The 26,853-nt window shown below is 49.8% G+C and overlaps 1 protein-coding gene across 1 annotated transcript; it reads left to right on the top strand.

Moving 5' to 3' along the window:
• Positions 1 to 14,824: 14,824 nt before the first annotated feature.
• Positions 14,825 to 17,017, top strand: GFER (growth factor, augmenter of liver regeneration; the record flags this gene model as incomplete). The annotated part of the gene is made up of 3 exons (XM_084271008.1): positions 14,825 to 15,031; positions 15,405 to 15,616; positions 16,467 to 17,017. The coding sequence occupies 3 exons, from the start codon at positions 14,825 to 14,827 to the stop codon at positions 16,627 to 16,629; spliced, it is 582 nt and encodes a 193-aa protein (XP_084127134.1). The 3' UTR covers positions 16,630 to 17,017.
• Positions 17,018 to 26,853: the final 9,836 nt, after the last annotated feature.

Here is a 26,853-nt window from a genome sequence, read left to right as displayed (position 1 = left end):
TGCAGAGCTGTCAGGGAGCAGAGGTTTGGCATGGAGACGTTGAGCGCACAGCTCATGATGGTCTGGAGCTTGTGGTGAGGGTTCTTGTAGGGCTGGAGGCACATGGAGGGTATGTAGCCAGTGCAACCATTGTATCTGATGGGGAAGGATGCAAAGCAACATTGAAAGGAGCCTTCCTCCCAGCTCAGGCCCAGGGGAGGGGGCAGAGTGCTGGGGGAGCAGGCAGGGACTCAGCCCAATGCTGTACCCAGGGCACGAGGAAGGGGAAAACCGACCATAGCCAAGGGCAGTCAGCTGAGAGGGCCTCTGCCCCTGCTTGGGAAGGAGCAGGTAGGAAGCACCCACAGCAGGTAACGAGCTCCCTTGAGGAGCAAGGGCTTTGGAAAAGTCTCCTTACCGGATCAGCCACCAGCCATCATCAGATTTCCTGACCACCTCCACAACCACGCCGTGGTTCAGCGAGAGCTCATCTGCCTCCTGGGACTCGTAGGCTCGCACCACAAAGTACAGGCTGCCTGTGGGGAGAGAGGGGCAGGTCAGTTTTGCCTTGTGGAGAAGATTCCTCCATCCCTGTGACAGCAGCTCAGGAGCACTGGGGAGCGAGGGAGAGGCGCAGAGCAAGTGTCCCTGGGACTGGTTTGCTCAGAGACGCACAGCTAGTGCCAGAGGTGATGAGAAGTGTCAGGGCTCTGGGCAGGTACTCCAAGCAATGGTTGAAGTGATGGGGTTTTTGTAGAACTAACTTTTTGAAGGAGGACCACAATGTCCCAGGGAGCCAGAAGCAGACTTACCCTCCTCCTTTGAGCTCAAGGCACTCTGGATGTCCTTGTGGATGTCAATCTCTTCCAGGTACGAGGCTGGGAACCAGGCAATCTGCTTGTCTGCATTTTCCACTAGCCACCATCCTGCAGCAGACAGGGGAAAAAAGAGGGGTTTAAGACCCTGCGAGTAGACAGGTGACCATGATCCCAGGGTAGGAGCTGCTCTGCCACAAGGGACAGGAGGGACAGTCCATGGAGCAGCTCAGTGCCAGGCTGGTGCCCTGCTGGCACCTCAGCCTGTCCTCCTGAGTAAACCCAGGTAAGCACACCACACGTCCCAATGCCCACCAGCACCCAAGATGCCACCGACTTGGTGTTTGCCAAGCTGTGAATCAATCTACACCCCCTGTCCCTGAAGCTGGAGAATCCCTGTCACACATACCGGTCATGTCCTTGATTAACACCTCGAGAATTTCCTCCTTGGCCACTTGGAAAGTCTTGTTCTTCGTGTCTTTGGTTTCAAAGGTTTCTATGCATCTGTAGCTCTGGGATGCCTGGGGGTGTGTGATGGTGGCGAGTGGCTGCTGGGGCTGGTTTTTCTTTTTCCCTCCAATTTCTGATGGCATTATCACAACGCTGACAAGTAAAGGTTAATGGTGGGTTACTAAAAACTCAGGTGGAAGGTTGAGTTTAGTAGTATTTTTGGTAACATTGTCTATGCAATAGGCTAAGGAAAAACTTAGGCATCAGCAATGACATAAACGTGTGTTAAAGCATCCAGCAGAACTTCCCTGCTCTGCTGCCCTGGTCTGTACCTGTTGTTTCTCTTCTACCTCTGTTCTGTAATGTTTCTGTTTTGTAAGGACATGTACAAACAAAATATACAAATGGAATTTAGTACCTCTTCTCAGGAAAGGAGGGATCTAGGTCTTGGGTCTGGGCCTTGAAAAACTGAATCACGTCTTCACCCTGGGAGATTTTTGCATCCATTTTCAGCAGCTCCTGGGAGTAAATTTCCAGCAGTTTCAGTATCTCCAGGCACCTGTTCAGCTTCCCACTCTTCCTCTGCTTCACGTTTGCATCTTTAACAAGAGCAAAGTTGATGTAAAATAACAACAGTTCTGGGTGCCTTGAGAGCAGCATCTTTTGCCTGAGCGTGGGGTGTCCTCACCTACCACCCTTACCCACATAAGCCCAAACTGTAAGAAGCCAAGACAGCAGCTGCCTGTGCCTCTCGATCAGTTTTAATCCTAGAATCTCCTGAGTTGGAAAGGACTCATAAGGATCATCAGGCCAAACTCCTGGCTCCATGCAGGACCAGCCAAGTCAGAGCACAGCACTGAGGGCATTGTACAGATGCTTCTTGAACTCAGCCCAGTTTGGGGCTGTGACCAGTTACCGGGGGAGCCTGTTCCAGTGACCTCTCAGTACAGAACCTCTTCCTAACATTCAACCTGACCCTTCACACCATTCCCTCATGTTCTATCCCTGGTCACCATAGAGGAGACCAGCACCTGCCCCTTTGCTCTCCCCTTGTCAGGAAGCCACAGACCACCATGAGGTCTCCCCTCAGCCTCCTCTTCTCCAGGCTGAATAATATTGCCTGATAGAATTTTTAAATATCTAAAATCTATCTTTGCTCACATGTGAGTGTGGCTCAGAGCTCTGAGCCAAGATGTGTAATACTGATTCACCAAGTGTAATTATCTTATAAAAAAAAAAAATCTGGGTTATTTTAGGTCAGTACAGTCAGTAAGAGACCCAAGCACGGTGCTGTACCCTGCCAGCAACAGGAGCCAGCTGTTATCTGTTCCAGAGGAAGCTCAGGCTCCGAGATTGAAGTCTCTGTCATCAGTTATGAGTGTCCCTGACAGTTCTATGGTGGTTGTTGGTCCATCAGAGATTTGTTTTCCTTACCTTTAAATCTTGGTATTGTCCGGTCAGATTTCCTGAGGGACCCACTCTCGATGGGGAATTTTCTCTTCAGCTCTTTCTGAAAGCAAGGAGGAGGAGATAGTTGTGGTGCTTCAGCAGATCGACACTCTCCTAAGGCTTCTTCCCCCCTCCCCATGATGGGAATCCTGCTTTCAGGGAGATAATTACTTACGTGGAATCTTTTAAAGTCTTCAAAGGTCCGGTAGATGAGGATGTTGTTCTGATCTGACCAAGACACAAACATCATGTAGTTCTGGAAAAATAAAAGGGAAAAGGAGTGTGGGTTTGGTTTTTTTAATTGCCACGTTCAATATTAGATGCTTTCAAGCAATCGGCATTTTCCAGGACCTGGGGTTTAGTTCTGGCTTCAGGCTGCAAGATTCTCATGTTAAAAAATTAAATTAAACATTAGAGCTATAAAAATATGTCTTTAATTTTAGGGCCCCAAACAGGTAATCATTGCTAAAACCTGAAGCAATGTCTGACAGATACTGAACACAGTCAAAGGTGACCATTTTCTTAGGATACTCAAAGCCATTAAAAAAGCAGTCTGAGACCCCAGTTCTTGGATCTTAGAGTCTTAGATCACCAGGCTCTAATCCCACCAGTGCAGGGAAATGAGCTATTATACCCCTGCAAGAGTAACTCAGCTCTCTAGTTCCTGATTTGTAAATACTGAAGAACAAAACAACCCTCCTAATCCAACAGAAATCAAGTACCTTCTGCTTTCTGCATTGCATCAAGCCTACGGCCTTCACATCCACTGGGTACCTGCTGCAGCTCATCTTCCCCCACGCCTGTTCCTCCCTCCCAGGGGTGGCTGGAGGCTGAGCAGAGATGTGGCTCCACACAGGGCTGCCGTGGTTAAATACCCTGGAGCAGGAGGCAGGCTCTGGCGTTTCCCACTTCCTCCTCCGCCCAGTAACGCGGGCAGAAATTCCGTAATTTGGCAAACTACCGGGTACCTTTTACCTGCCCCCCCCTTGCAAACGCTCCTGGGTGCAGATAGCAGGGGCAGAGTTCAGGGGAAACATCTTATCTTACCTTATCACATCCTTAGTAGGGTCTGTTTATCATCCCTGGGGGTCGGGGAGGTCACTGGGGCAGTAATACTTGCTGTGAGCTGAAATACCTTCCCAGGGGTGGCTGTGTTGGGTTTATGGCACCATTGTGTGGATGTGCCTGTCGGAGCTGCCGGCGGCTCGGGCTGTGATCACCCCAGTCCCAAGAACTGATTAAGAACACAGCTTGTTGTAAAGCACAAGTCAGGCCCAGCTTTCCCTGCGTGCTGGCTGTCACAAATCACCTCCTTGCTGCTCTGTCGCATCTGCTGAGGTGCCTCTCTCCAAAGGGATGTCTGGTAGCTGTATCAGCCTTCCCACACTCTGGGGAGTTAGCGGGCAGTGCCGACATTGCTGGATCAAAGGATGGACGAATGCACCCCTGAGATGTAACTGAAACACTCCTGAAGCTGCTCAGGTGTTGCTGTGCAATGGAGACTCAGGGCTGTGTGCCCTGTGCCCTGTCCCACATCATGCCAGGTGTCTGTACCCACCCAGGCTGACCAGCAGCTCTTCCCATGGGCCAGCTCCTCGCTGCCCGGCGGCACCCAGGGGATGGGTGATTACAGCCCTGGAAAGCCTGTCCTTTCACTGAACTGCCTCACGTTATGACTTGGCTGAGGGGCATCGTGTGATCAAACCGCCTTCTCCATCCTCCCCCCCGTTTCTCCTTTGATGATGCCTAAAAGGAATCATTGTCATTACTGAAGCCCAAATTGAGAGGCTCGGCCTTGCCTTCCCTTTCATTTCCCAATTACAGCCGCCGCTTTAAACCCCTCAGCTGCAGCTACCAAGGATTTTTCATCTACTAAAACCCCCTCAGAGTCTGAACAGGAAGCGAGATTCCTTCAGGATGCTCAGGAAGCATGGTGCCTGGGGCCACGGGTTGTGTTCCCATGGGTTGTGTTTCCCGAGCACGAGTCTCCTCTGGCACAGCGGGATGGCAGGGGTTGGGGGACAAAGGAAGTGATTTCATTTGATCTGTTGTCCTGGGTATCTGTCCTCTGTGGAGAAGGGAAAATGATATTGAGAGCACTTCGGCCCTACATGGAAGTTTGGTGGGAAAACCCCTTTTCTGGCATCTCCAGGGCACTTCCTGGCTCTTGAAGCTAGACAGGAGCTGCCCCAGGGAAAAGGCAGTGCAAAGCAGCTCGCTGCCCTCAACAGCCCAGGAATTGAACCCTCCATCCTTCTGCTCACAGAGGGCCCAGGAATTGAACCCTCCATCCTTCTGCTCACAGAGGGCCCAGCAAAAGGCACGTGCTGTTAAATCTACCAGGCTTGAAATGTGAGTTTTTTATGGAGAGAGAGGAAATTGATTCATCCAGCACAACTGTTCTTTGCAATGGTGGTGTATCTAGAAACTGCCCCTCTCCAAGGTGGCAAAACCCCTCACCGACTCCCTGTCATCACACCCATGGGCTTCTCCTCAGACATGGGTGTCAGTGGAAGCAAGAAGAGTAGGGAACAGCTTTGGGTTTGGCAATTGCTAGTTCTCAAGGCTTTGCTGTATTTCACCCCTCTCAAGGCATTAAAGAAGGGAGACATGGAAACTGCTGAATGGAATGTTCTGACAGGAGGGTTGGGAAGTCGCCTGAGGCCGAAGAGCTGGGCCCTGCAGTTTGGAGAGACTTTCTGGGAGACGCTGGCCCTTGACTGGGATCCGTCCTTCCAGGAAGGATGAGATCTTGGATAAAGCAAAGCATGAGCAAAACTGCTCCAAACCCAACAACTAGTTGCTGAGAAAGCGTTTTGCAGAAGCAAAGGTCACTGTGCTGCAGAAGAGTGGAATAGTGGGGAAAATGGCACTGCTCAGAGATAACACCACGTCTGGTGCCGTTTCCGAGAGCTCAGTTCAAGGCCCTGTAGTGCTTATGGCAATACTGTTGCCTTCTTGTTGTCTGGTTTCATGTCAAGAAACTGTCTGCTCAAGAGACTGAGCTAGTGACTCACGTCATATTAGCCTAAAGTGACGTTACCTGTGAAACCAAAGGGAGGGCCGTGCCAGATTGCCCCTGGATCAGCACAAGCGCTCCTCAGCAGCATTCCTGCACCTCCTCTGTGAAGCCCTGGCAGGCCAGGGCTGTGTCTGGTGGGAAGGATGGGTAACTGATTGGAGGGGGCCAGTAATCCCACTTCTTTGCTGGGTACCTTTGAGCGCACTTGTAAAAAAATTCCCAGGCTAATCACCGGTCTCCTGACATGACATCGAGTTTACTTTGCGTCTTCTACTCCTTCCATCTCGTTCTGCCACAGATTGGATCCTCCTTGTGTGTAATTATTAACTGGAGCGTAGGAGCGGTCTGCCCAGGAAGAGAAAACTCAGCGAGTTCTGGGTGCTGCTGTTTCATCATCAGTGTTTCTCTATGTACATCTTACAGCCAGCAGTTACTTTTTTCTTCAGTGGCTGTACAAGAGAGGCACAAATGAGCTCATGAGCTAACGAGTACTGTGTAGGAGTGGGCTGCCTGATGAGACCCAGGAGACACAAGTTTTCCTCCACGACCGTGGTGGTTTCCCAGCCCGTTACAAGGAACCACACGTGTCTCACCAAGGTGGAGCTCTGCCTCCTGCTACCTGAGGCACATCACGGGTGCCCTAAACAGCTGCTCTGGGTACACAAAATGCGGGCTGTGTCACAGAGGGATGAACGTGTAGTCACGAGGAGTCACACCAGAGTGACTGCCCCAAGCTGCCCAGGGTCTGAAGGACAGGGTAGATCACCCAGTGCCTTCAGGGAGTTCCCCTGGCCACTCGGGCTGTCCCCTCTGCTGTTTCCATTACAAGGCCAGCTTCCCTCCGTCGTGTGTAAGATGCTGTGACAAATAAACCACTGAAGGTCTGGTTTCCTTTTCATTTTGGTATGGATCATACCAAATCTGGTGTGTTTAACCAGGGTAGAGCAGCCTAAATGGGACAAGTGCCTGGACCAACCTCTCACTGCATCCAACAAGAACCAGAAATACAGCTGGAGCACTTGGGGATAGCCAAAGGCAGCTCTTCACCAGCTCCACCGCAGCCACAGCCTTGTCACAAATACACATGCCCAAAAAAGTGATGGAGCTGCAGTATGAACATCATTTACCATGTACAGAAGTCAGGTCTGGGCTGGTCAGTGACCTGGAGATCTCATGGCTGGAGATGTGTGGGACTACACCCTGCATTTCTCTTTCTGTGCCCAGCGCAGGAGGAACTGCTGCTGCTGATTAGACTCACTGACCACAGAAAGACTAAGGGAGAAAAAGTCCTCAAACCACCTTTGAGATACTATGGCTGCAAGGAAGAGATATGGAAAGGAGCCACAGGGGCCCTCACCTGGAACGATGCCGGGAGGAGAGCTTCATCTTTCCCACCATCACCTTCAGGATCAAAACCTGCCCTTCACTGTGCTCACTGAAGGTCACCACTGATAACGCGTGACCCATCAGCACCTTTAATGAAAAGCCCAGCTGCTAAAAGCTGATTTTTAAGAGTACAAAGAGGTTTTAGGCTGCCAATAAATAGAGAAACAGACTCTTCTTATAAAATGATAAAAAAAAATAAATCAAAGACCGGAGTTGACAAAAATACCCTTCACCTCATAAACAAAGGAAGCAGTTGAACTTTCACATGGGCTGGAAGGGGAGATTTTGCAATATCTAATCCAGAAGAAGGTATTTCATTTCCTCCTAATCTCAGTGGCTGCTGCAGGCACTAAAGCTTTTTCCAGCGGCCAGATCAATCAGAGAGACTTGGAGGCCACACAGCCCCACGGCACGTCTCTACCCCCCAAATTGCTGCATTGCAGGAGGCCCAGGAGTGCAGGGGCTCCCTAACTCCTCCCCAGTGGATTTACTGCACAATAAACAGGGCTCGAGCATGAAGAGCTTGGTGTCTGGTGCTGTACATACAGCAAGGGGCGCTGGGTGGGGGTGGTACCTGCACAGGGCTACGTGCTGCACCTTCCTCCCCATGAGGGCCTGGCAGAGAGTGGGTTGGGCAACAGCTACCAGCCCAGTTTTCATTCACATCTCAATGGCCTGCTGCTGCCTGCAGCTGGTTTCTCCTGCTGCAGAGGCCAGACATCCACTAAGGCTGAGCACTTCTCTGCTCCCCTCGGGCTCAGCTCGTTGGCAGGAAGGAGAAGTGATTTCACAGGGCTGCTCCCCGAGCTCTCTCAGATATGGTCCCTGGCAGCAAGGCTTCCTGCGGTGGTGCTGGGAAAAGACAGGACTCCTTTTCTGCTTCCTGCAAGCCTTCAACCTGCCTTTTCCACAGGCAAACTGCACGTAACTTTGCCAGCCAGCACAGGGAAAGGAGCCAGCTTCCTCCAGCAATTGTCTCCGCACTGCTTCCCTCTGCCACCCTCCCATCCCAGCATGTGTCCCACTCCTTTTGACCTGGGTCTTCTGCAATGGAGTGGTGCCTGGGGCATCCTTGGTTATCACCCCCATGCAGGAGACCAGGGCTCAGCACACCGAGGTCCCATCCCTGCCCCAGCGTGGCTGCAGCCAGATGGTGGGTATAAAATCAGGGCAGCACATCAAACTCCCTCAAACCTCGTAATCCACTGGCTGAGGTGAGAGCAAGAGGGCAGGTTTTCCTTGAAATGCCCTTGGGATCCAGCAGCCCAGCCCAAGGAGAAAGCAGCCTTTGGCGGGAGGTTTGCTCCTTGCCTGGGGCATGACGGATGGGGCCCTGTTTGCCAAACACCCGTTGCAAGGATTTCATAGCTCCCTTGTAGAAGCGGTGTGTTTTTCTAAGGTTATGCAAAGGACAAAAGGATGATTCAAGAAGAAAAATTCCAGTAAGGATGAAAATAGAACTTAAGACACTGCAAGGGAAAGTTTCCTGCTTCATTTCCTACAGAAAAAAAAAAAAGAAAAGAAGCAAAGAAAAAGGGTGTTTGATGAGTGCATGGTGTGGTATGAGGCCAACACGGTGTGTGTACATGCTGGGACCCAGCTACAGGGTATGAAGGGAGACAGAAGGCAGGGTTGAGTTTCCAAGGGGTTTCAAACCTTGAAGAGGCTGTGCCAGCCCTGCACACTCCAAAATCCATCAGGGGAAAATCCCAGCAATGCAATCTGTACGGCCAAAGGCAAGCAGAGCGAGCACCCACCAACGTGTAGGAGCACTGGTTTTACCTGGGCAGAGTTTTTGGGTGCTGCTTTTACTTGGTGCTAAATACAGTAACGTCTCATCAAAGGCAAGACTCGTATTCCTCCCAGGTTAGTCAGAGAAATGCTCATCCCATTCTTACCCCTTCCTCATTCCCCACCGCTATCGATAAGCGGAATATGCAAAGTGCCTTATCTCTGATGGAGTTTCCACCAGCGTCGGTAGCTCAAGTGAAAAGTTCACCTTTATTTCAGAGCAAAGACAATGCCCCATTCCCCCTTCAGAAAACCAGGAAAATAAGATCTAATCTTCATTCCAAAGCCTAGCAGGGAGGAGAGTAACGTGGAGGCAGAACTTGTTTCACTGATGTTTAATTCTTGACTATTCAACATCTTCTCAACTGTTACCTGAGACAAATCTCTTTCTCCCCACTGACTGGGTCTCTCTGCTCTCTGCTTGTTTTAACCTACTTCTAGAAAAAACCTAAATCACTGGAAAATCAGAGCACGCTATGTAAGGGTGGGGGAAAGACAGAAACCACCAGGCACACCTGCGTGTACAGGGAAGCGATTTTAAAAGTGTGGCTCTCATAACAACGGGCTCATGAATTTTTAGGAGATGGAAATAGGAGTCTTTGGTCAGGGATGACCCTCAACATCCAGGTGAGAAATGGTGTGCTACAACATTTCAGATGAACTTCAAATAGCATCTTCTCACTGAAACACGGGGTGACCCCATTGTGCAATCGGTCCTGCAGCAGCAGCAGCCCCAGCCCAGGCTGGAGACACCCTGAGCCCTCCAGGCCTTTGCCAGTAGCAGTCAGGACAGCTCCTTTCGCCAAGCCAAGAGCACCAGGAGCCACATGCTGAAGATTTTGTGCTTTATTTTTCAAGAGCACAAAAGCAAAGCCCTGATTTTGCTGTGTTTGTGCTCAGAATGAATTATGATATCTAACAATTTGTGGGTTTTTTTCCTATCCCAGCCATTGCAAACACCTGTGCCACCACCTCCAAACTCTCATTTTAATCAGCAAGAGGATCCACATGGGAAAACACCACCAACTTTGAAATAACCTACTGCAGTGTCGGGGCGCAGACCCCCAGGTTTGAGCAGGGCAGAGCCTTGCTACACTCTGTGCACAGTCCTGCCCCTCAGCCTGGTTTGGACAGGTATCAATAGTTCTGGGCAGATGTGACCCAAGATCCATGGCTCCCCAGTTCACTGGCAGTGGTTTGTCAGTACAGCAGCAGGATCCTTCCTGTCAACAGGGAGATGAATTCATGCCTTCAGAAACTTTGCAGGTGATGCTCAACATGATTCACTTACCTGGAAATACATGTTATTTTTCTGCTGCTATTTCCTAGTTGACTGCAATTTCACAAACAATCGCATGACTAATTCCTAACGCTGGCTTTGTAGCTGATTGGACTTCAGGCTCTCATCCTTGCAAGTAAACACAAGTCAGGTTCCTCTCGGTGTATTCCCCCGGAGAGGGCAACAGTTACGTCCAACTGCACCTCTCCACAAAACCATCCCCCAAACCATGGTGAGGATCCTCAGGGGTGTAGGGTGAATTTTTCCCAAGAGCTTTATTTAAAGTAATGAAAAGTGGCCTATGAAGCAGAAGAGCTTTGAGATTATTACAGCTTGTTCTCTGGTCAAAATCTAACTTTTTCTTGCAGTAATGGAGCAAACTGCATGCCAGCAGGCAGTCCAGGCTCTGGGACTCTGCAGACTGTTATATTTCTATACAGTCCCACTGCAACCTGGAACATGGGCTGGGCTGATGCCAGTAAGAGTGTCATTTTCCCTCTGTTATCTTAGAGAATTTGCAGACTTCCTGCAAACTTGATCATACTCATAGATCAATGAGCATCCTGCTGTAGCCTGGGATCAGACTGCTGGGTAAAAGAGCTGCATGAAACCTCCTTGAGGTCACCTCTCCTTTGCTCAGGAGCTGCATTTCAGCTCAGAGCTCTGTCCTCACCTGAAGCTAGCTGTGGGTATGCCTGTGCCATGCTTCTTCCCATCCTGACTCAACCTGGGCACAGAGTGCTGGGGTAGTGGGGGACTGTCCAGCCCCAGCAGCCACCCTTGTGCTAGAGAGTGAGCGGAGGGCTGCGTACCTAACTTCAAGTACAGGTTTTCTCCTGTTTCCAGCCCATTTCTTCTTCATTCCCCACGCACCTGCAGTCAGCTGCCAGTTCCTGAGCTCTTGTTTAGCAAGGGCCAAAGATAAGAGCAGAACATCAAACAGCAGTCTTCCTCTGAGAAAGGCAAACACGCCCTTTTCGTTTTCCCAGGCGCGGGGTTCACTGGCGCTTCCTGGTCACGACCGTCACTGCCGTTACCTGCACAGCACCCTGCCCCACGCAGCCATTCAGCAGCTCACAGGACGAGGCACCTATCTGGTGGAACTCCACGTGCCTGGTCTCACAGGCATCGCTGAAAAGTAGGTGCTCTGTTGGCAGCACCCGTGCCCGGGAGCACTGGAAGGTGCCGCTGTCAACAGGCACCTGGACCATGCACCAAGGGAGCCTCGGCCAGGAAGCGGCTGCTCTTAGGAAGGGTCTTTGTTAGGCTCTGCTTTGGTAACGGTGCTACCACACTGCCAGGAGCAGGCACAATGCTGGCCTGCTGGAGCTTGTGGCAGGTTCCTTCAGCCCCAGAGCTCCGTCCCTGCCGAGCTCACGCGTCACTCGGACATGCTGCAGCTCCTCTTCCTGGTCTGAGCACCCTCGGGCAGGCTGGGAGCACATAGTGGTGGTACAAGGACACACAGGGATGCTCTGGTTGTCACACAACCCCGGCTGAACACTGGTACTAGTCGGGACCCTCCGTGGGGCACCCACCAGGATCCAGACAGAACATAACAGGGAGCAGGAAGGAGGGTGGCTGTGTCCTTCCTCTGCTCTGCACCACATTCTGTCCTTTGAATGGAAGTAATTAGGCTCTGTGCTTGGGTTAAATTCGGGACAGGAAAGTGGATTTCCCCGCCCTGGTTTCAATCTGAGCATCTCCCTGTTCTTTCTCTCACCTGCTTTGAAGCAAGATGATGCTGGTGGTGAGGACAAAGAAGAGAAAGAGCCAGCTCTGCTCTTACAGCCGACCAGAAATGGGGCAGGGGGAGCAACACTGAGCACAGAGCCCTCCATGAGCAACACCTCCTTCCAGGTGACAAACTTTTTTTCCCTTTTAAATAAAAATAGAACATGGTTATATTTTAACTAACTCAATAAAAGAAATCACTAGCGAGGAGGCAAACAGACTGTTAAAGCCAAGGAGGCTGCTTTGACTTAGAAACTTCTCTGCAACTATTTAATTGCTTGAAGGCTAAGCAATAAAGCACTGTAGGAAATTCCCTGGGGTTCTCTTCTAGATACCAATACACCTTCTTTCCTGGACTGAAAAAAAAAAAAGAGAGAATGAGGTCATTGACATCATTTATGTATTTATTGGTGGGCAAGGAAAATAAGCATAAAGATTGCCTTTCCCCTCCTTGATCTTCCCCTTGTGTGTGAAAATTCAGATATATAGTTGTCCATAATTTTAGACAAAGCCCTTTCAGTAGCTCCTATCAGTTACTCATGTCACTTTTCCCTCACTCCTGTGTATCAGCAAAGAAATGTTCTCATGAAATTGTAAATATTTATAAGAAAAGAGCAAGCACTGGTAAATAGGAGACCCAAAGAGGGAGATACAGACCATGAGCTCCGTGCTACACGGATGAGGAAGCAGATCAGCCGTTTCCAGGTGAAGCACATCAAGCTGTGAAAGCTTGTCGATGAGGCTTGGAGGCATTTCTCTAAAACAATGCATTACTTGCTGAACATTTTACACCATGCTGTGCTGAATAGGGGGATAACAGCTGAAAATGAGATGTGTTTTTCCAGCAACTTTTCATACGAATTGTGTCTTTGCAGAATGGGTGGCACTTAACGGCAGGGAAAAGACTCCAGATGCTGTGGAACAGCCTGGAAGGAATAGGATGTGGAGAAGCAGTTCTCTGTAGGGGCAACAGCTGCTAAGGAGAGAGCTCCCAGGCCACAACTGCCTGAAGGGACATGAAAAGGGATGGTGCTGCCCAAAGGAGAAGAGACGGAGGGAGGCAAAAACCTGTCCCAGCCAGACAATACAGGATTTCTCTGGGGGTTGGACTCAGTGATCTCTTGAGGTCCCCCTATGATTCTGTGATTCTTAAGATGGCATTTTTGTCCACCTCCATCCCAGTCACACATTTCTTTGCATTAGACAAATCGTATTTTTCACTTGACTTGCAGGACATAAGAGCTGAAAAGGGGAAGTGGATACAGAATTCACATTCTCAAGTGGATTTATCACTGTGTGAGGCTTATCCTGTGGCCCTGAAACCTCTAATGGCCCAAAAGCAGCAAGCCAAAAAGAAGGAAAAGAGTGAGTGGGTGCTGCCCATCAAGAACTTTCCGAGGCTTGTCTTGGCAGCTGGCTGCAGGGTGCACTTCAGGCAGTCAAATCAGCCAAAAACTTTATCCACACTTTTAGCAAAGTGCCAAGCAGCAGATAATTAACCTTCCCCAGGGGTGAGAGACCCCGCTCTGAAGCTGATGCTGTGCTGGACCATCATCTGGGTTTGATTGGAGCTGGGTTGCTGTCCTCATGTGCTCGCAAAGCCTGTAGCTCTCCAGTTGCCCAGAGAAGTTATGGAAGTCCCATCTCTGGAAGTGTTTAAGGTTGGATGAGGCTTTTGGCAACCTGGTCTAGTGAAGGTATCCCTGCCCATGGCAGGGGGTTAGAACTAGAAGACCACAGAATTGTAGGGGTTGGAAGGGACCTCAAAGGATCATCGAGTCCGACCCCCCCATCTTTAAGGTCCCTTCCAACCCAAACCATTCTATGATTCTATGAAGAGCTGTTGAGTGTCCACTTGAGCCTGAGGAGCTGGGGCAGCTTTGGGCTGTCCTTCCCACCCCGGCAGCCCAGCTGCACCCAGCCACAGACAAGGGCTCACTTCTTCAACATACCTGCCCTTGTGTATCACATGCAAACTCTCGGAAAGAAGCGTGTAAATCCTTCCTCAGTATCTCAATATAGCTTTACAAGTGCGTGACAGGTGTTAGAATTTGATATGGGCATGTCCTGCTGCAGGTACCTGCGCTGGAACTGAGTGATGTTTGTTTGCTCTTTAAATCACACTGCTGACAGCATCTCCGTGCTGCCCTGTGCCACCAGCTCTGCCCCACGCTACATACACACGAGACAGACACTGCCGGGAGGTGAACACACACTGGCAGGCGGCTCATGTGAAGGAATCACAGAATTGTAGGGGTTGGAAGAGAGTTTGAGAGGTCAAGTCCAACCCCCCTGCCAGAGCAGGATCCCTAGGACAGGTCGCACAAGTCGGTGTCCAGATGGGGCTGGAATATCTCCAGAGAAGGAGACTCCACACCCCCTGGGCAGCCTGTCCCAGGGCTCTGTAACCCTCACTGGCAAGAAGTTCTCCCACATGTTGGTGCAGAACTTCCCGTGCTCCAACTTGAGCCCATCGCCCCTTGTCCTGTCCCCACAGACACTGAGAAGAGGCTGCCCATTTCCCCTGTGTCCCACACTTCAGATATTTATAAACACTAATAAGACCCCCTCTTAGCCTTCTTTTCTCAAGGCTGAACAGTTCATTCAGCCTCCCCTTGCAGGGGAGATGCTCCAGGCCCTTCATCATCTTCGCAGCCCTCTGACGGGCTCTCTCCAGGAGACCCCGCTCTGCCCGCCTCAAGCCCGGACCCGCTGCTGTACTGGCATAAAACACCAGATACGAGGGCCGTATCTCCTCGCCCCGAGCCGGGAAAAGCCCCGTCCCTCGCCCCAGAGCCCGGCCGCGGGGCACGGCCGAGGCTCCAGCCACCCCCCGCCCCCAGCGAGGCGAGCCCGGGGCCATTCAAATGGCGCCTCCCGCGGCGCCCATCCCGGCCCGTGGTGCACCGCGGCGCCAAGATGGCGGCGCCCAGCGAGGGCCGGCCGGGCCGTGGCGCCTCGCCCTTCCCGGGCACCGAAAGCGGCACCTTCCCTTTCCCTTTCGCCGTCCCGCACGGCGCCGCTGGCTCCGGGGCGGAGGAGCCGTCCAAAAAGCCGTGCCGAGCCTGCACGGATTTCAAGAGCTGGCTCCGGGAGCAGAGGAAACGGGCAGCCCCGGGAGGCGGGGTGAGGCGGCGGCTCTCCCGCGGGGCGTGGGGGGGGTGGCGGTGGCAGGAGCCTCCTCTGTTCCCCCCCTCGGCAGGCTGGGGGTGGGGGCTGTCGTACCCTCAGTCCCTGTGGAGCTGCAAAGGGGGTTTCCATCCTGCCCCCTTCCCCCCGCCCAAGAGCGATGGGGCAGCGTGCCCCCCTCCTCGGGGTGTGAAGGCCCCAGGGTTTCCCCTCGGGCTGACTGTGAAGGGGGCCTCCATCTTCTCCCCGCTGTCAGCCGAGGAGTGCCTGTGCCCTTGTCCTCTCCATCTCTCCCTCCCACGTGAGCGCAATGGAGCTGTTTCCCCACCAAACACCGTTGTCCCCTCACAACCCTCTCTTCTTGCTCCAGGACCCAACGGTTATTGAGGAGAAAGAGCCACCGCCGGACTGTCCCCTGGACAGCGAGCAGCTGGGCCGCAGCACCTGGGCATTCCTGCACACCATGGCAGCCTACTATCCCGACCAGCCCACGGGTGCCCAGCAGAAGGAGATGAGGGAGTTCATCAACCTCTTCTCCAAGTTCTACCCCTGTGAACACTGCGCTGAGGATCTGAGGGAAAGGTGAGTTGCTTTGCTGGGGTGTTTTTGGTGAAGGGGCTCATTTGGAGTGCAGGACGGCAGCAGCTATTTGCATAGCAGCAGCTCTTCCTGCAGCTGGGGTTTTTAGCTGTGTGGACGGGTTTCTTCCATTATTGCATAAATCAGAGATACACTTACTAAGAAAACAAATACTTTTTTTGTGCACTGTTAGGTTGTGTGCTGCCTCCCAGGCCTCCCTGAGGCGGTTTCAGGATTTTCTGTTTCAAACTGGGCTTGTGCTCAGTTGTGGAATTAGGTTAGGAGGCAAGTGTTCTCCTACCCCAGAAAACCCCTTTGATTGGCAACCTCAGCAGTAGATGCAGAGACCAAAATGGGCAGTGATGTTTGGTAAAGTCTGCTATTCCTGTTCCTGTCAGCTTGTTTCTTGGAAGTTTCAACTCCTCTTTTCAGGTTGATGAATACATAAAAAAACCCCTGAAACCTAATTAATTGATTTAGCAGGCATCGCCTGGCAGAACAACTGCTCAATATTTTTGTTTATTATTCTACTTTGGTTTAAATTCAGTGTTTTGGTGAACTCAAGTACTACTTGCTTATTTTCATAGATAACCTGTTTGACCCCTGAGGCTTTTCCAGTTGATGAGACTAGGCACAATGAAACCAAGCCAGTTGCAGACATCAGTATTTTATAGCGGAGGTTTGGACTCTAATAATTATTGATATCTATGCCCTCTCTTCTGTGTTCTCTTTTGGACTCATCTTGCCATAGCAGAAGAGGTGACTGGCTATCTCTGGGCTCTGTGCCTGCTTCAGGTGTTGAGGTTGGTGCCTGTAAAAAGAATAACATTTGTTTCCTCTTCCCTGTTTGCAGATTACGTACAAACCAGCCCGATACCAGCAACAGGAATAACTTCTCCCAGTGGTTGTGTCTTCTTCATAATGAAGTGAACAGGAAACTGGGCAAATCTGAGTTTGATTGCTCTCGTGTGGATGAGCGCTGGCGGGATGGTTGGAAGGATGGTAGCTGTGATTAATCCATGGAGACTCTGCAAATCTCTCAGACCAATTCAGCCTGGGGTTGAGTCACTACAGAGAGATGTGCGAGTAAATAACGGTGTGTTGGCGTGCTTGTGTGTGTGGACTGATGTGGCTTCTGGGAATAAAGGTAAACTAACTCTAAAAATAAACTTGAAAATCTTTTCCTAATAATCTTCTGGTAAATGGCTATGTAAACATAGCCTGAAGGATTGAGGCCTTGCATGTGACACAGGAATAGTCAGAAACCTAAGCCACTGACAGACTCATGGAGACTTCTTCTTTATGACATTTCCTTGCTTTAACAGCATTTGCTTGTTCCTGTGACTAGAATTCGTTTTCCCTGAACACAGTTGTAGAAGGCTCCACTGTTTATCTGTAGGCATTATCCTGGTGTTTTATAAATTCATCCAATGTTGTCATTTTCATGTCTTTTGTTCTGATAGAGCAAATTCATGCTGTGTTTTGTGCCAAGTCTGTACCGCTCCATCTCCCTTTCCAGGATCCCCAGTGCGTGTTGTTAGACTTGCATCCAGCTCCTTTGACAAAAGGCCTGATGGCAGGTACATTTAATTTAAATGCTGAAATCAGGGATCAGTTTTCATTACATTTTTGTCTTTGAACTTATCATGCAAGAGGACATTGTAGAAAAGGAAACTAAAGCAAGACAAAAAAAACCCCCCAACCCAATCTCATGGGATGAATGGAATGAATTATCAACTGAGTGAAACTCAAATATTTTAAATGATCACTAATTTTCTTTGGATCCAGATGTGGTGTGAGAATATGTTCTGCTGAGCTACTTATTCTTAAAGCAGGCCACCTCTTCATCTCTGCTGTGAACTGCTGTCAGTCGTGAAGATAACTTGAGACTGATACCTGTAATGAAGCATATCCAGCTTTGTTTAGCATACAGTATTTCTGAGATGTTGCTTGTGGTTTGAAATTCTTGATTGATACTTGCTGGCCTGGTTGGTATTCTGGTGTTATACCCTGGTTAAAAATCTCTCTAGAACAAAAGGACTTTACAAGCCCCCCTGCAGTATTTCAGCCCTGTTTTACACTGCCATGTCAGCTTTACCTGATATTTACAGCACAGGGGACTCAAAGGAGAAGATTCTCTCTGTAGAAACTACTCAGGTTCCATGCTATGTGTGTTTTTCCTGGGCCAGCTGTACTGCTGCAGTGTATTGATACAGAAATGTGAATTTCAGATTCAAGTGAAATAGCAGCATAAAGGATTTACATCACAGTGCATATAAGCATGTCTCTCTAAAAAGAGAAAGCTTACAGGGGGAAGGGTCAAAATAATTTCAAGTTCTTTAACTAGATAGTGATTTGATGCCCTTACTGCATTTCTGGCTGTGAAGAGTTGCACAAACTGTGATGATAGTGGGCTCTTTCCCTTCTGTACTTCCTACTCAGCTTTTCTTGCATGTTTTAGTGAGTTTCCTTATCTCATGCTCTAGAATACATTTGTAAATTTACTCTTGCTGATAAAGTGTTTCCTGGAAATGTTTAATGGTACTTTTACAATACTGGAGTGATGACAGCTTGTGTCTAAGAATTTCAATCTTCTAACCTGTATGCATGGGGCTCCTTAGTGTTTGGAAAAGCAGTAAGAGCTTTGGAAGTGCATTTGAATGTTTTATGGTGCATTCCAGCTCTTTCAAGTCAGACCTGTAGAAACAGTACAATATACATTTTATGGGTTGGTTATTACCAAAGTCTTATGTAAGAAGGGTTCTAAACCCAAAACTGATGATGAAGTACTTCATGGAGCATGCAGCCTGACTTTAATCTGAATGATCCCTTTGAGTCTATTGAAAGTGCACAGAAAGTTTCCCAATTTGCACATTGAGGTTCTTGGAACAAATAAATTCCAGCCCTGTTTTGGGGGGTTTTAAGTAATAAACTCAATCCCCCAAATGAAGTGTGCTGGTATCCACTAATGTGGAGAGGACCAAGGAAGGGGCTGTAGCCTCCTCTGCTTTGCCAGGTGTCACCTCAATTACCCAGCTCTGTCAGGATTGCTGTAGCAGCTGGGGGTGTGAGCAGGCATTTTCTTCTGGACATGAGTGTGTTAAAGGTGGAATTTACTGTTCTTCCTTTCCAATCTTCCCTCAACCATGCTCAGTGACAATTTCTTCACCCATGGAGCAGATGATGATATTTCTTCAGGTTGGTGAAACACCTGTCTCCTCCTTTTTCACCTTCATACAGAACATGGGCCAGGTCAATGAGTTGCACCTACTTGTCTTGAGCTCATGAGTCCTCAGACTGCTGCTGCCTTGTGGTTGGTAATGGGCAGGTGTGTGGTAACCTTGTGCCACGCTGCAGCACGTGTCCACATGAGGAGTGTACAGGGGAAAATAGATCTGTATCCTGCTCAGAATCACTGGGGATGGCTGTGGCAGCACAGTTCTTATTGTCACCTTGTGTTGTTGGAGGAAAAGCCCTTTCTGCTGGCACATACTGCTCTGTCCTGGCAGTGGTGTGGGGTAGGGGAAAAGCCTGAAATGCTTCCTGATACTGGGGCCACCAGCTGTGGCTGCCAGGATGCTCTTAGGGCAGTTTGTAACTTTGCTAAGTGGTCATTTGGTAAAACCTGGGCTTGCACTCTCTTCTCTCACATTCATGGCTTTGCAGGAGAGCTTTGACTGGATGTTTCTCAGGCACGACACTATCTCTGTGGACACAACACTGCAGGGGGGGGGATGATTTCTTTTTTTGCTGCTCATTTGTACCACATCACAAGTTTTAATCTTATGTAAGGAGTTTCTATTGAAGACAGTCGTATTTGTGTACAGAAAATTGTGAATTCTCTTCTAAATGCACTTAAATAAATCTAGTTTTAAAAATATCTATTATATTCCTTGTTGATGTAAAAATAATAAAGTGATTGGGTTAATTCCTGGCTTCCCTACTCCATGAGACCTTCAGCAAAGACATCCCACTCTGCTGGTGTGCCTGAGCCTCTGCGTGCCCACGTATTGCTGTCTGAGCCTGGTCCTGTGACTGAGGTGGTGTGATCCTGTGTGTGCATTGATGGGACAAGGTGAGGCTGCATCTTATCTGTTGCTGTGCTGCTGAATTGCCAATTCTGTGTGGGCCAAGAAGCTATAAAAACACAGTGATTTCATACAGCAGGTATGGATCTGAGTCTGGTTTTATGTGGGCACCAGTGGGAATTTTTTTTTATGAGGTTCAAGTAGTTGTTTGTTGGGTTTCCAACAGCATTAAGGGTAGTGTTGCAGTTGGGTGAAACTCAAATCTTGCTGAATTAGTGCAGGATGGCAGAGGGGGCTGTTGCCTACTGACAGGTGATGTTCAGTACCTGCGTATTCCCTGCACAACCACATGCATCCCATCCCCTTTCCCAGAAAGGGGAAGCTGCTTCCTGTCAGTCTGTGGAGCCTCTTACCCATGGAGCTTGGGGGACCACACTCAAGAACTGCTCTGGTGTAATAGGCACCTGGCTGACCTGACCTTTCAGCTTCACAAGGGACTTACTGTTTCTAGGGACTGGTGTCCATTCATTGCTGTATTTCTTTTTCCTCTCCTCCTCCTTCAAAAGCAAAGAGCAGGGAGCCACGAGGGAATTGGCTGCTTCGTGAGCAGGAGGCAGAGTTACTTCAGCAAGGAACCAGTGCAGGTGCTGGTGGAAGCACCACTATGCCTTTAACATTTTTCCAGGGATTAGCTGTTCTTTGCATGTGTTGGGTGTATACAGTCCCCTGTTTACAGTAAGATTTCCTCACAGTTGCTTTGCTTGCGTGTGTGATATGCTTGGAGAAGGTAGGGTTTGTGGTTTGGTTTGGGGTGGGGTTTTTTTTGCCCCTTCCTGCCACCTTTCATTTTATCATTCCTGGAATGGCCGTTGAGGTGTTTGGTGGGGTGTTTTTGTCTGACTGAGAAGAGCTGTCTGGTGGTTTGTGGTCAGGAATAAGCACTTCAATAGAAACTGCCAGTAAGGGGGTCTGCAGTCAGCCCCTGCTTTTGTAAGCTAGCAGGAAACAGAGTAAAGTAGGTAAAGCAAACCCACAGTTAGTTGCATGCAGGCAAATTGGGAGCCAGAATGTAGAGGACCCTTTTGAAGGGGCAGGGTCAGCACTGTGGTCAGCTGGAGGGCTGACCTGGATTGGGAAGTGTACATGAACACTGTACACTGGTTCCAAGCTGGCTCTCTCACAGCCAGGTCAGGTGTGCCTGCACCAACACACAATGAACTCACAGTCGAGGGAGCTGAGAGGTGACAGTGGCTGGGATGCAGGATGCATCTCTGAACACAAGTCTGATGGGGATCAGGGGCGAAGAGAACTGGGACTGTTTAGTCTGGAGAAGAGGAGGCTCAGGGAAGACCTTGTTGTTCTCTACAGCTCCCTGAAAGGTGGTTGCAGTGAGCTGGGGGTCAGCTTTATCTCGCAGGTAAGTTGTGATATGACAAGAGGGAATGGCTGCAAGTTGCCAATTAGGAGAAATTTCTTCTCAGAAAGAGTGGTTGGGCATTGGAAAGGGCTGCTGAGGGAGGTGGTGGAGTCACCATCCCTCAGGGTGTTTAAGGAAAGGTTGGATGAGATGTTTAGGGACATGGTTTAGTGGGTAATATAGGTGGTAGGGGGGTGGTTGGAGTGGATATCTTGGAGGTCTTTTCTGTCCTTAATGATTCTGTGATCTACTGCATGTCAGAAAACTTGATGCAACTCCCAAAACTCTGGAGCAAAGGCTGGTTCCTACCAGGAAAGGATAAATGGGACTGTCTGCCCTTATCTGTGCTCACACTGGGGTATCTGTTACAGCTGACAGAGCTTCATTTTTGTAATGCTTCTTAATGCTCCCAGAAGTGAAGTCTAACAAGCAGTGCTAGTGTCCACCAAGCTCTGAAGCTGGTCTGTTCCCCTTGGCGTGGGGCAGTCCTGCCTGTGCTCACCGGGCTGGTGAAGGGCAGCTGATGCAGCCCTGGGAGTTGCACCAGCGTTCCTCTGGTCTCAGGCATCTGATGGTGGCCCTGGCACAGAGTCCTACCCACACCTCCCCTGACCTTGCTGCCTCCCTTCCTGCTCAAAGGTGCTCTCTGCCTCCGTGCAACGCCGGTTTTCCTTTCCAAGCGCAGAACCCTCTTCCTGGTCCCAGGTTTCCCCCTCCCGTGCATCACGTACCAAGACGCTGCTGGGTCTCTGTGGCTGCACCGTGCTCCCCGGGTGTGCAGCTCGGGGGGAGCTGCCCTTGCATCTCAACCCAGCCAACAGCAGATGGCAACAAAGCACGCGTTTGGTTTCATCGCCTTTCCTTCGGCGTGGCAAACCGCCCCGTCAGATGTTTCACCCCATGAGCACAGAATCACAGGATTGTAGGGGTTGAAAGGGACCTCCAACCCCCCTGCCAGAGCAGGGTCCCTGGGACAGGTCCCACAGGTCGGTGTCCAAATGGGTCTTGAGTATTTCCAGAGAAGGAGACTCCACACCCCCCTGGGCAGCCTAGTTCCTTTCCTGAGGTTTTAGGATAAGATTTTGGTGGCCTCCATTATTTTTCAAGCTAGCATGCAATACCTCTTGTGTCAATGAGGGCTGTGTCACTTCTCTGCCTGCAGCTAAAATCTCCCCTTGGATGTACGATAAACCCCCACATGGATGCTATACCCAGCACGTTCCCTACTGATATTCCACCTATAGCTGGTCGGATATGGAGAGGTTCTGGCTTTTTGTTTCAGACCATTAGCAGATGGGAGAATGTGGATGGATTTGATCTGATCATTTTGTAACAGTCACTTTCTTCTGCAGAGTGTGGTAGTATTGGGTGTAGGACAGAGCTGCAGGCAGCATTCAGAGGTCCTCGGGGTGACGGCAGGAGCTGTGTTGGGCTGGGTCCCCTGGCTTGTTTTCTTTCTCCTGTGGCCTGAGCCAAGAGTGGGTGGGAACCAGATGTGTACCTGGTTTAAAGGTGAGCTGGTGCACAACTCATGTGCTGCTCACAAGGTCTTCAGTGAATGTGCAGGATCCCATGGGGTCACGCACAGAACATAGGTGAGGGGAACAGCACACAGCAGTCGTGAAACAGGCATGTTTTTTAGTTGGAGATAGGATCAGACTTCCTTGGCGTGGTTGTCTTCTGCTCTGGATGCAGGATTTGGAAGGAAGGTCACAGGACAGTCATGACTTCACCAAAGCTGTGCCTTTGGAGACACAGGGCTGCAACACAGCCTTTCTGCATGGGGAGGGGTAGGGAGAAATCCCACACTCTTTCATGGCAGCCTTGCTTTGAATTAGTGCATCCATGAGAAAGCAAGCCACTGAGTTAAATTAAAATGCCTCTCACATGGCAGGTGTTCCGTTCAGTCTCTCAGAGCTTTCATTTTCCCCAAAAACTTTAGACCAAGCTTTAGGTCTAACCTCAAGTCCCAGTACTGGATGGGGACTTTACTTTCAAGTGCTGAGTACGGTCAGGCAAAGCTGGGCTTTCCCTGCTGCTGCCACCCTTGATGCCTGGGTCAAGCTACCAGTAGTGTGAGGAAAGGGATTCTGTGACTGCACCTCATGTCATGCCTCTTAGATGGGGTGAAAGATACACAAAGTATATGAGATGAGACCTGTATGGCTTCAGTACATGGGTAGAGACTCAGGAGATCAAAATTTAGTTTAGTTGGAAGTGTCTTGCTAGGCTCCAGGTAAGTTACCTCATCTTTTGCAGCCACACTTCCACTTCTGCAAAATGGGGGTAAAGATAGTGGTTTCACCAGCCTTTGCATGTGTTTCCTATGAGATGGCAGTCTCTCTCACAGGAGGTATTTTGATGTGCTCGGACTGCATAGTCCTGGGCTCGAGATTGCCCAGAGCAATAAAATCATTCATCTCAATCCATCCTTAAGGTCAGGTTACACCTTCCTTGGGAACCCAGGGGCCTGTTCAGGACTTGCTGTGTTTGGTTAAGAAACGAAGCGTTCCCTGCTTTCCTGTGTCACTCCAAACACCACGTTCCTTACACGGGCATCATGGCCCTGTTTGCCCCCAGAGCTCGTGCTGTGGATCTCGAGTTCTTGTGTAGCACGAGCACAGATGATAAGAACTAAAAGACTGAGCTGGGAGAGTTCCTTTAGCAGCAAAGCTTAACGTGGCTCAGATGAGAACAGTAGCAGCTCTGCCTGTCAGAGCACGGCTCGTGCTGCTCGGAGGCTGCCCCGGGTCCTCATAGCTCTGCTCACATTACCACACCTGCTTCGCTGCAGCTCCGTGCAGGTAGCAGATGACAAGCACCAAAGCCAACTTGTTGGTCAGGCCCTGCACAATGTGACTTGCTGTTTGTGGTCCTGGGGAGGTCAGTTTGGAGAACAGCTGAGGATCTTATTTCGTTGAGCACCTGCCAGGGCGGTGTGCACCTTCCTGAGCCCAGTGACTGAACCAGATTAGATTACTGGTTTACCAAAACCCCCAAACTTTTCATGGTATGCAGTATTTTGAGAAGAAGTGAAGACTAAGATAACTAAATGACACACCAAGCCTGCAACTGCACCACCGGAAAGAGTTTTGAAACCCCTTGGGGGTTTTGTTCAGTTCTGGTTTTATGCCACTATTGGGATAGTAACTCTTTTGTTCAAAACAAATGCTATCTTAATTTAATTCTCCTATCCAAATCTTCCCCGTGGGATTTCAGTTAGCAAAGTTTTCTGCCTTTTTGTTTTTAATAGCAGGCTCATCTTGTGTTTATCCTGGCACAGTAACTGCTGAACCCCACCTGAGAAATGGCAGCTTTGAAGAAGTGGATGAGTAAACCAGCTGATAAGTGATCTTACAGATATTTTTGGACCTCTTAGGGTGGAGGGCATTAAGTAGCTTTCCAGTGATGGCATGCTAAGGTATTGCTAATCAGGAAGTGCATTCTCTGTTGCTGGGCACTATGAATTTCTAAGCATCTCTCAACATTTCCATCAACTCTCTCAGTTTTTCTAGGGTCTAATGGCTGGGAGCAGCGTTAGCTGCCTCTAATGAATGCCAAGCAGAGTGTTTCAGAGTAACAAGGAAACTAACATATATCAAAGTACTGCTTGGAGCCTGCTGCCCAGGGAATGTGACAGGCAAGCCGTTTCTCCACCCACGCCCAGGCAAAGGGCAGTGTCAGACCTCATGCTGCTGAAGCTGGTGGGCAGCAAACAGTGGCCAGTGCCTGGCTGGGCTCCCCTGGGCTGGGAGCTGCAGAGAGCCTGCTTGCAGCACCTTTGGGTTGCTCGGCCGGAGCAGCTTCGCTATAAATAGATTGCCAAGGCTGTTCTGAGAGCAGGGCACTTTCACATCACTATTTTATTTGAGAGATGTTCAGTAGAAAGTGTGGCTTGTTTTGCCTGCTAAATCAGGAGCAGCATCCCACTGTTACCCTCTGCCACAGAGAAAATATGGTCGGTCCTGCTCATGAAATCATATTAACTCCTCTTGTCCATTGCTGGGCTCCCTGTGAGCCAAGTCTCCATCCCAGAGATCCGAGTGCCAGGATTGGGGAGCAGGCTGTGATAGCCTCAGCCATCTGCTTGGAAATTTTTGAAAAGCCATTCTGCTTCACAGAGCAGGGCTAGCTTTGCTTGCAGACCCTTGGCTGACAACAGGTAACTTGGTAAGCTTTCACAAACTGGATCTGTTCAGCCATGTGCCCTTGAACAATATCACCACTCCGCTCTGTAGAGCAGCTACAACCAGCCCTAGCTGAGTGGGTAGGGCTGACCTGAACAGGCTTTGGAGAAGGAAAAAGCTGCACATCTCATCTCCTCACGGTTGTCATGTCTACATACCTACCCCTGGGTAAAAACCTGATCCCTTTTTCGGGTTGGAGACAAAGATTAAGAAGTCAGCATGCCTACAAGGAGCAGGAGGTAAGCTCATGTTTTCTACCACCCTTAACCAAACTCACGTGAAATGGAAACATGGACAGATTTCAGGCTCTTGCCTGGGAGCCGCTCTGTCTGCTCCCTGTCATCAGGACCCAGGGGGAATGGTAAATGCAGATGGAACTTGTTCAAACTGAACCAACACTCCGGAAAGTGCCATTGCCAAAGGCTGCCCATTTGGTGGGGAACATGTCTGGGATGCAGTATCCCTTCCCGCTATTGGTTGGCTCCATGTCTCTGTTAGCTTGTTTGCAGCGATGGGAAGTGAAACAGAAATAGAGTTTGCATGTAGACTAGAGATAGCTACTGTGCTTTATCTGCAGTCTAACAGGGGAAACAACTAGCACAACGTGATGTGAAAAAGGATTGTATAAACACATGGCACGTGGCAGAAGCTGCAGAGAAGAACCTGGAAGAAAGGGGACAAGTTTAGAAAAACAGGGATTTCGTCAGAGAACTTGCTTGGTGCATCACAGCCATGCCCTGAAGAATAAAAACCATACAGCTGTTTGGAAATGGTCAGGATTTATTCCATGGTAGCATCTAAAAGATTCAGGTGGTATCTTGGTTAATCCAAAAGATGGCTGTCCCAGTTGGGACAGATGAGCTGGGCAAGATGTTTTAGAAACCAAGAGCACACCCCAGAGGTCTAGGAGATTCCCCCTGCCATACCCCATGAGCATGCTGCTCTCCTGCACGTACCCCCTGCCACACAGTTTGCCTAACACTGTTGGCTTTCTGAGGGCTGAGCAGGGTTTTACATGTACAAGTTGCTTGCATTGGATGGGCCCATGGTGTGATACAGGACACCTGCTCGCTGGGTGAGGAGTGGGGCGTGCTGAGCCCAGCCCAGGGCAGGGACCCTCCCTGGCACTGGGCACCCCTGGGGAGCCAGACATAGCTCTGGGCTCAGAGATACAGGGCAGCTTGTTCCCAAAGCAGGAGAATGATTTTGGGGGGCACTGGAACAGCTGCCTCTAAACTGATGAAGCTGTATGAAAATCTCAGCTGTGATAATCCCTTCAAGTAAATATGGTCTTTGTTCTTAATCTGCACTTCAGGGCTGTGCTGGTGATGCTTTCAGTGCTGAAGCACAATCACTGGCCAGCCCTGCCGGAAGAAAGCAGGAGGGACCAACCTGGCATTCTCTTGGTAGCTGTTTCTTTTTGGCATAGTAAAATGTGATTTCTACCGAACTGGTGACACGGAGCAACGAAAGGCTGAATTCTGCTTTTCCTGCTGAGAGTCAGAAATAGATCTGGAGAGATGATGACTCACCTGTAATTGAGAAAAACTCAGTGCCATCATCGTGAGTTTTAACAGTTAAATCCCAATTCCACCTGCCAGAAAGCAC

Source organism: Gallinula chloropus, assembly GCF_964237585.1.
Source record: "Gallinula chloropus genome assembly, chromosome: 15".
In the NCBI taxonomy this organism is placed as follows: Eukaryota; Metazoa; Chordata; class Aves; order Gruiformes; family Rallidae; genus Gallinula; species Gallinula chloropus.
The sequence above is the reverse complement of the archived record's forward strand: the minus strand, read 5'-3'. Positions and strand labels throughout refer to the sequence as shown.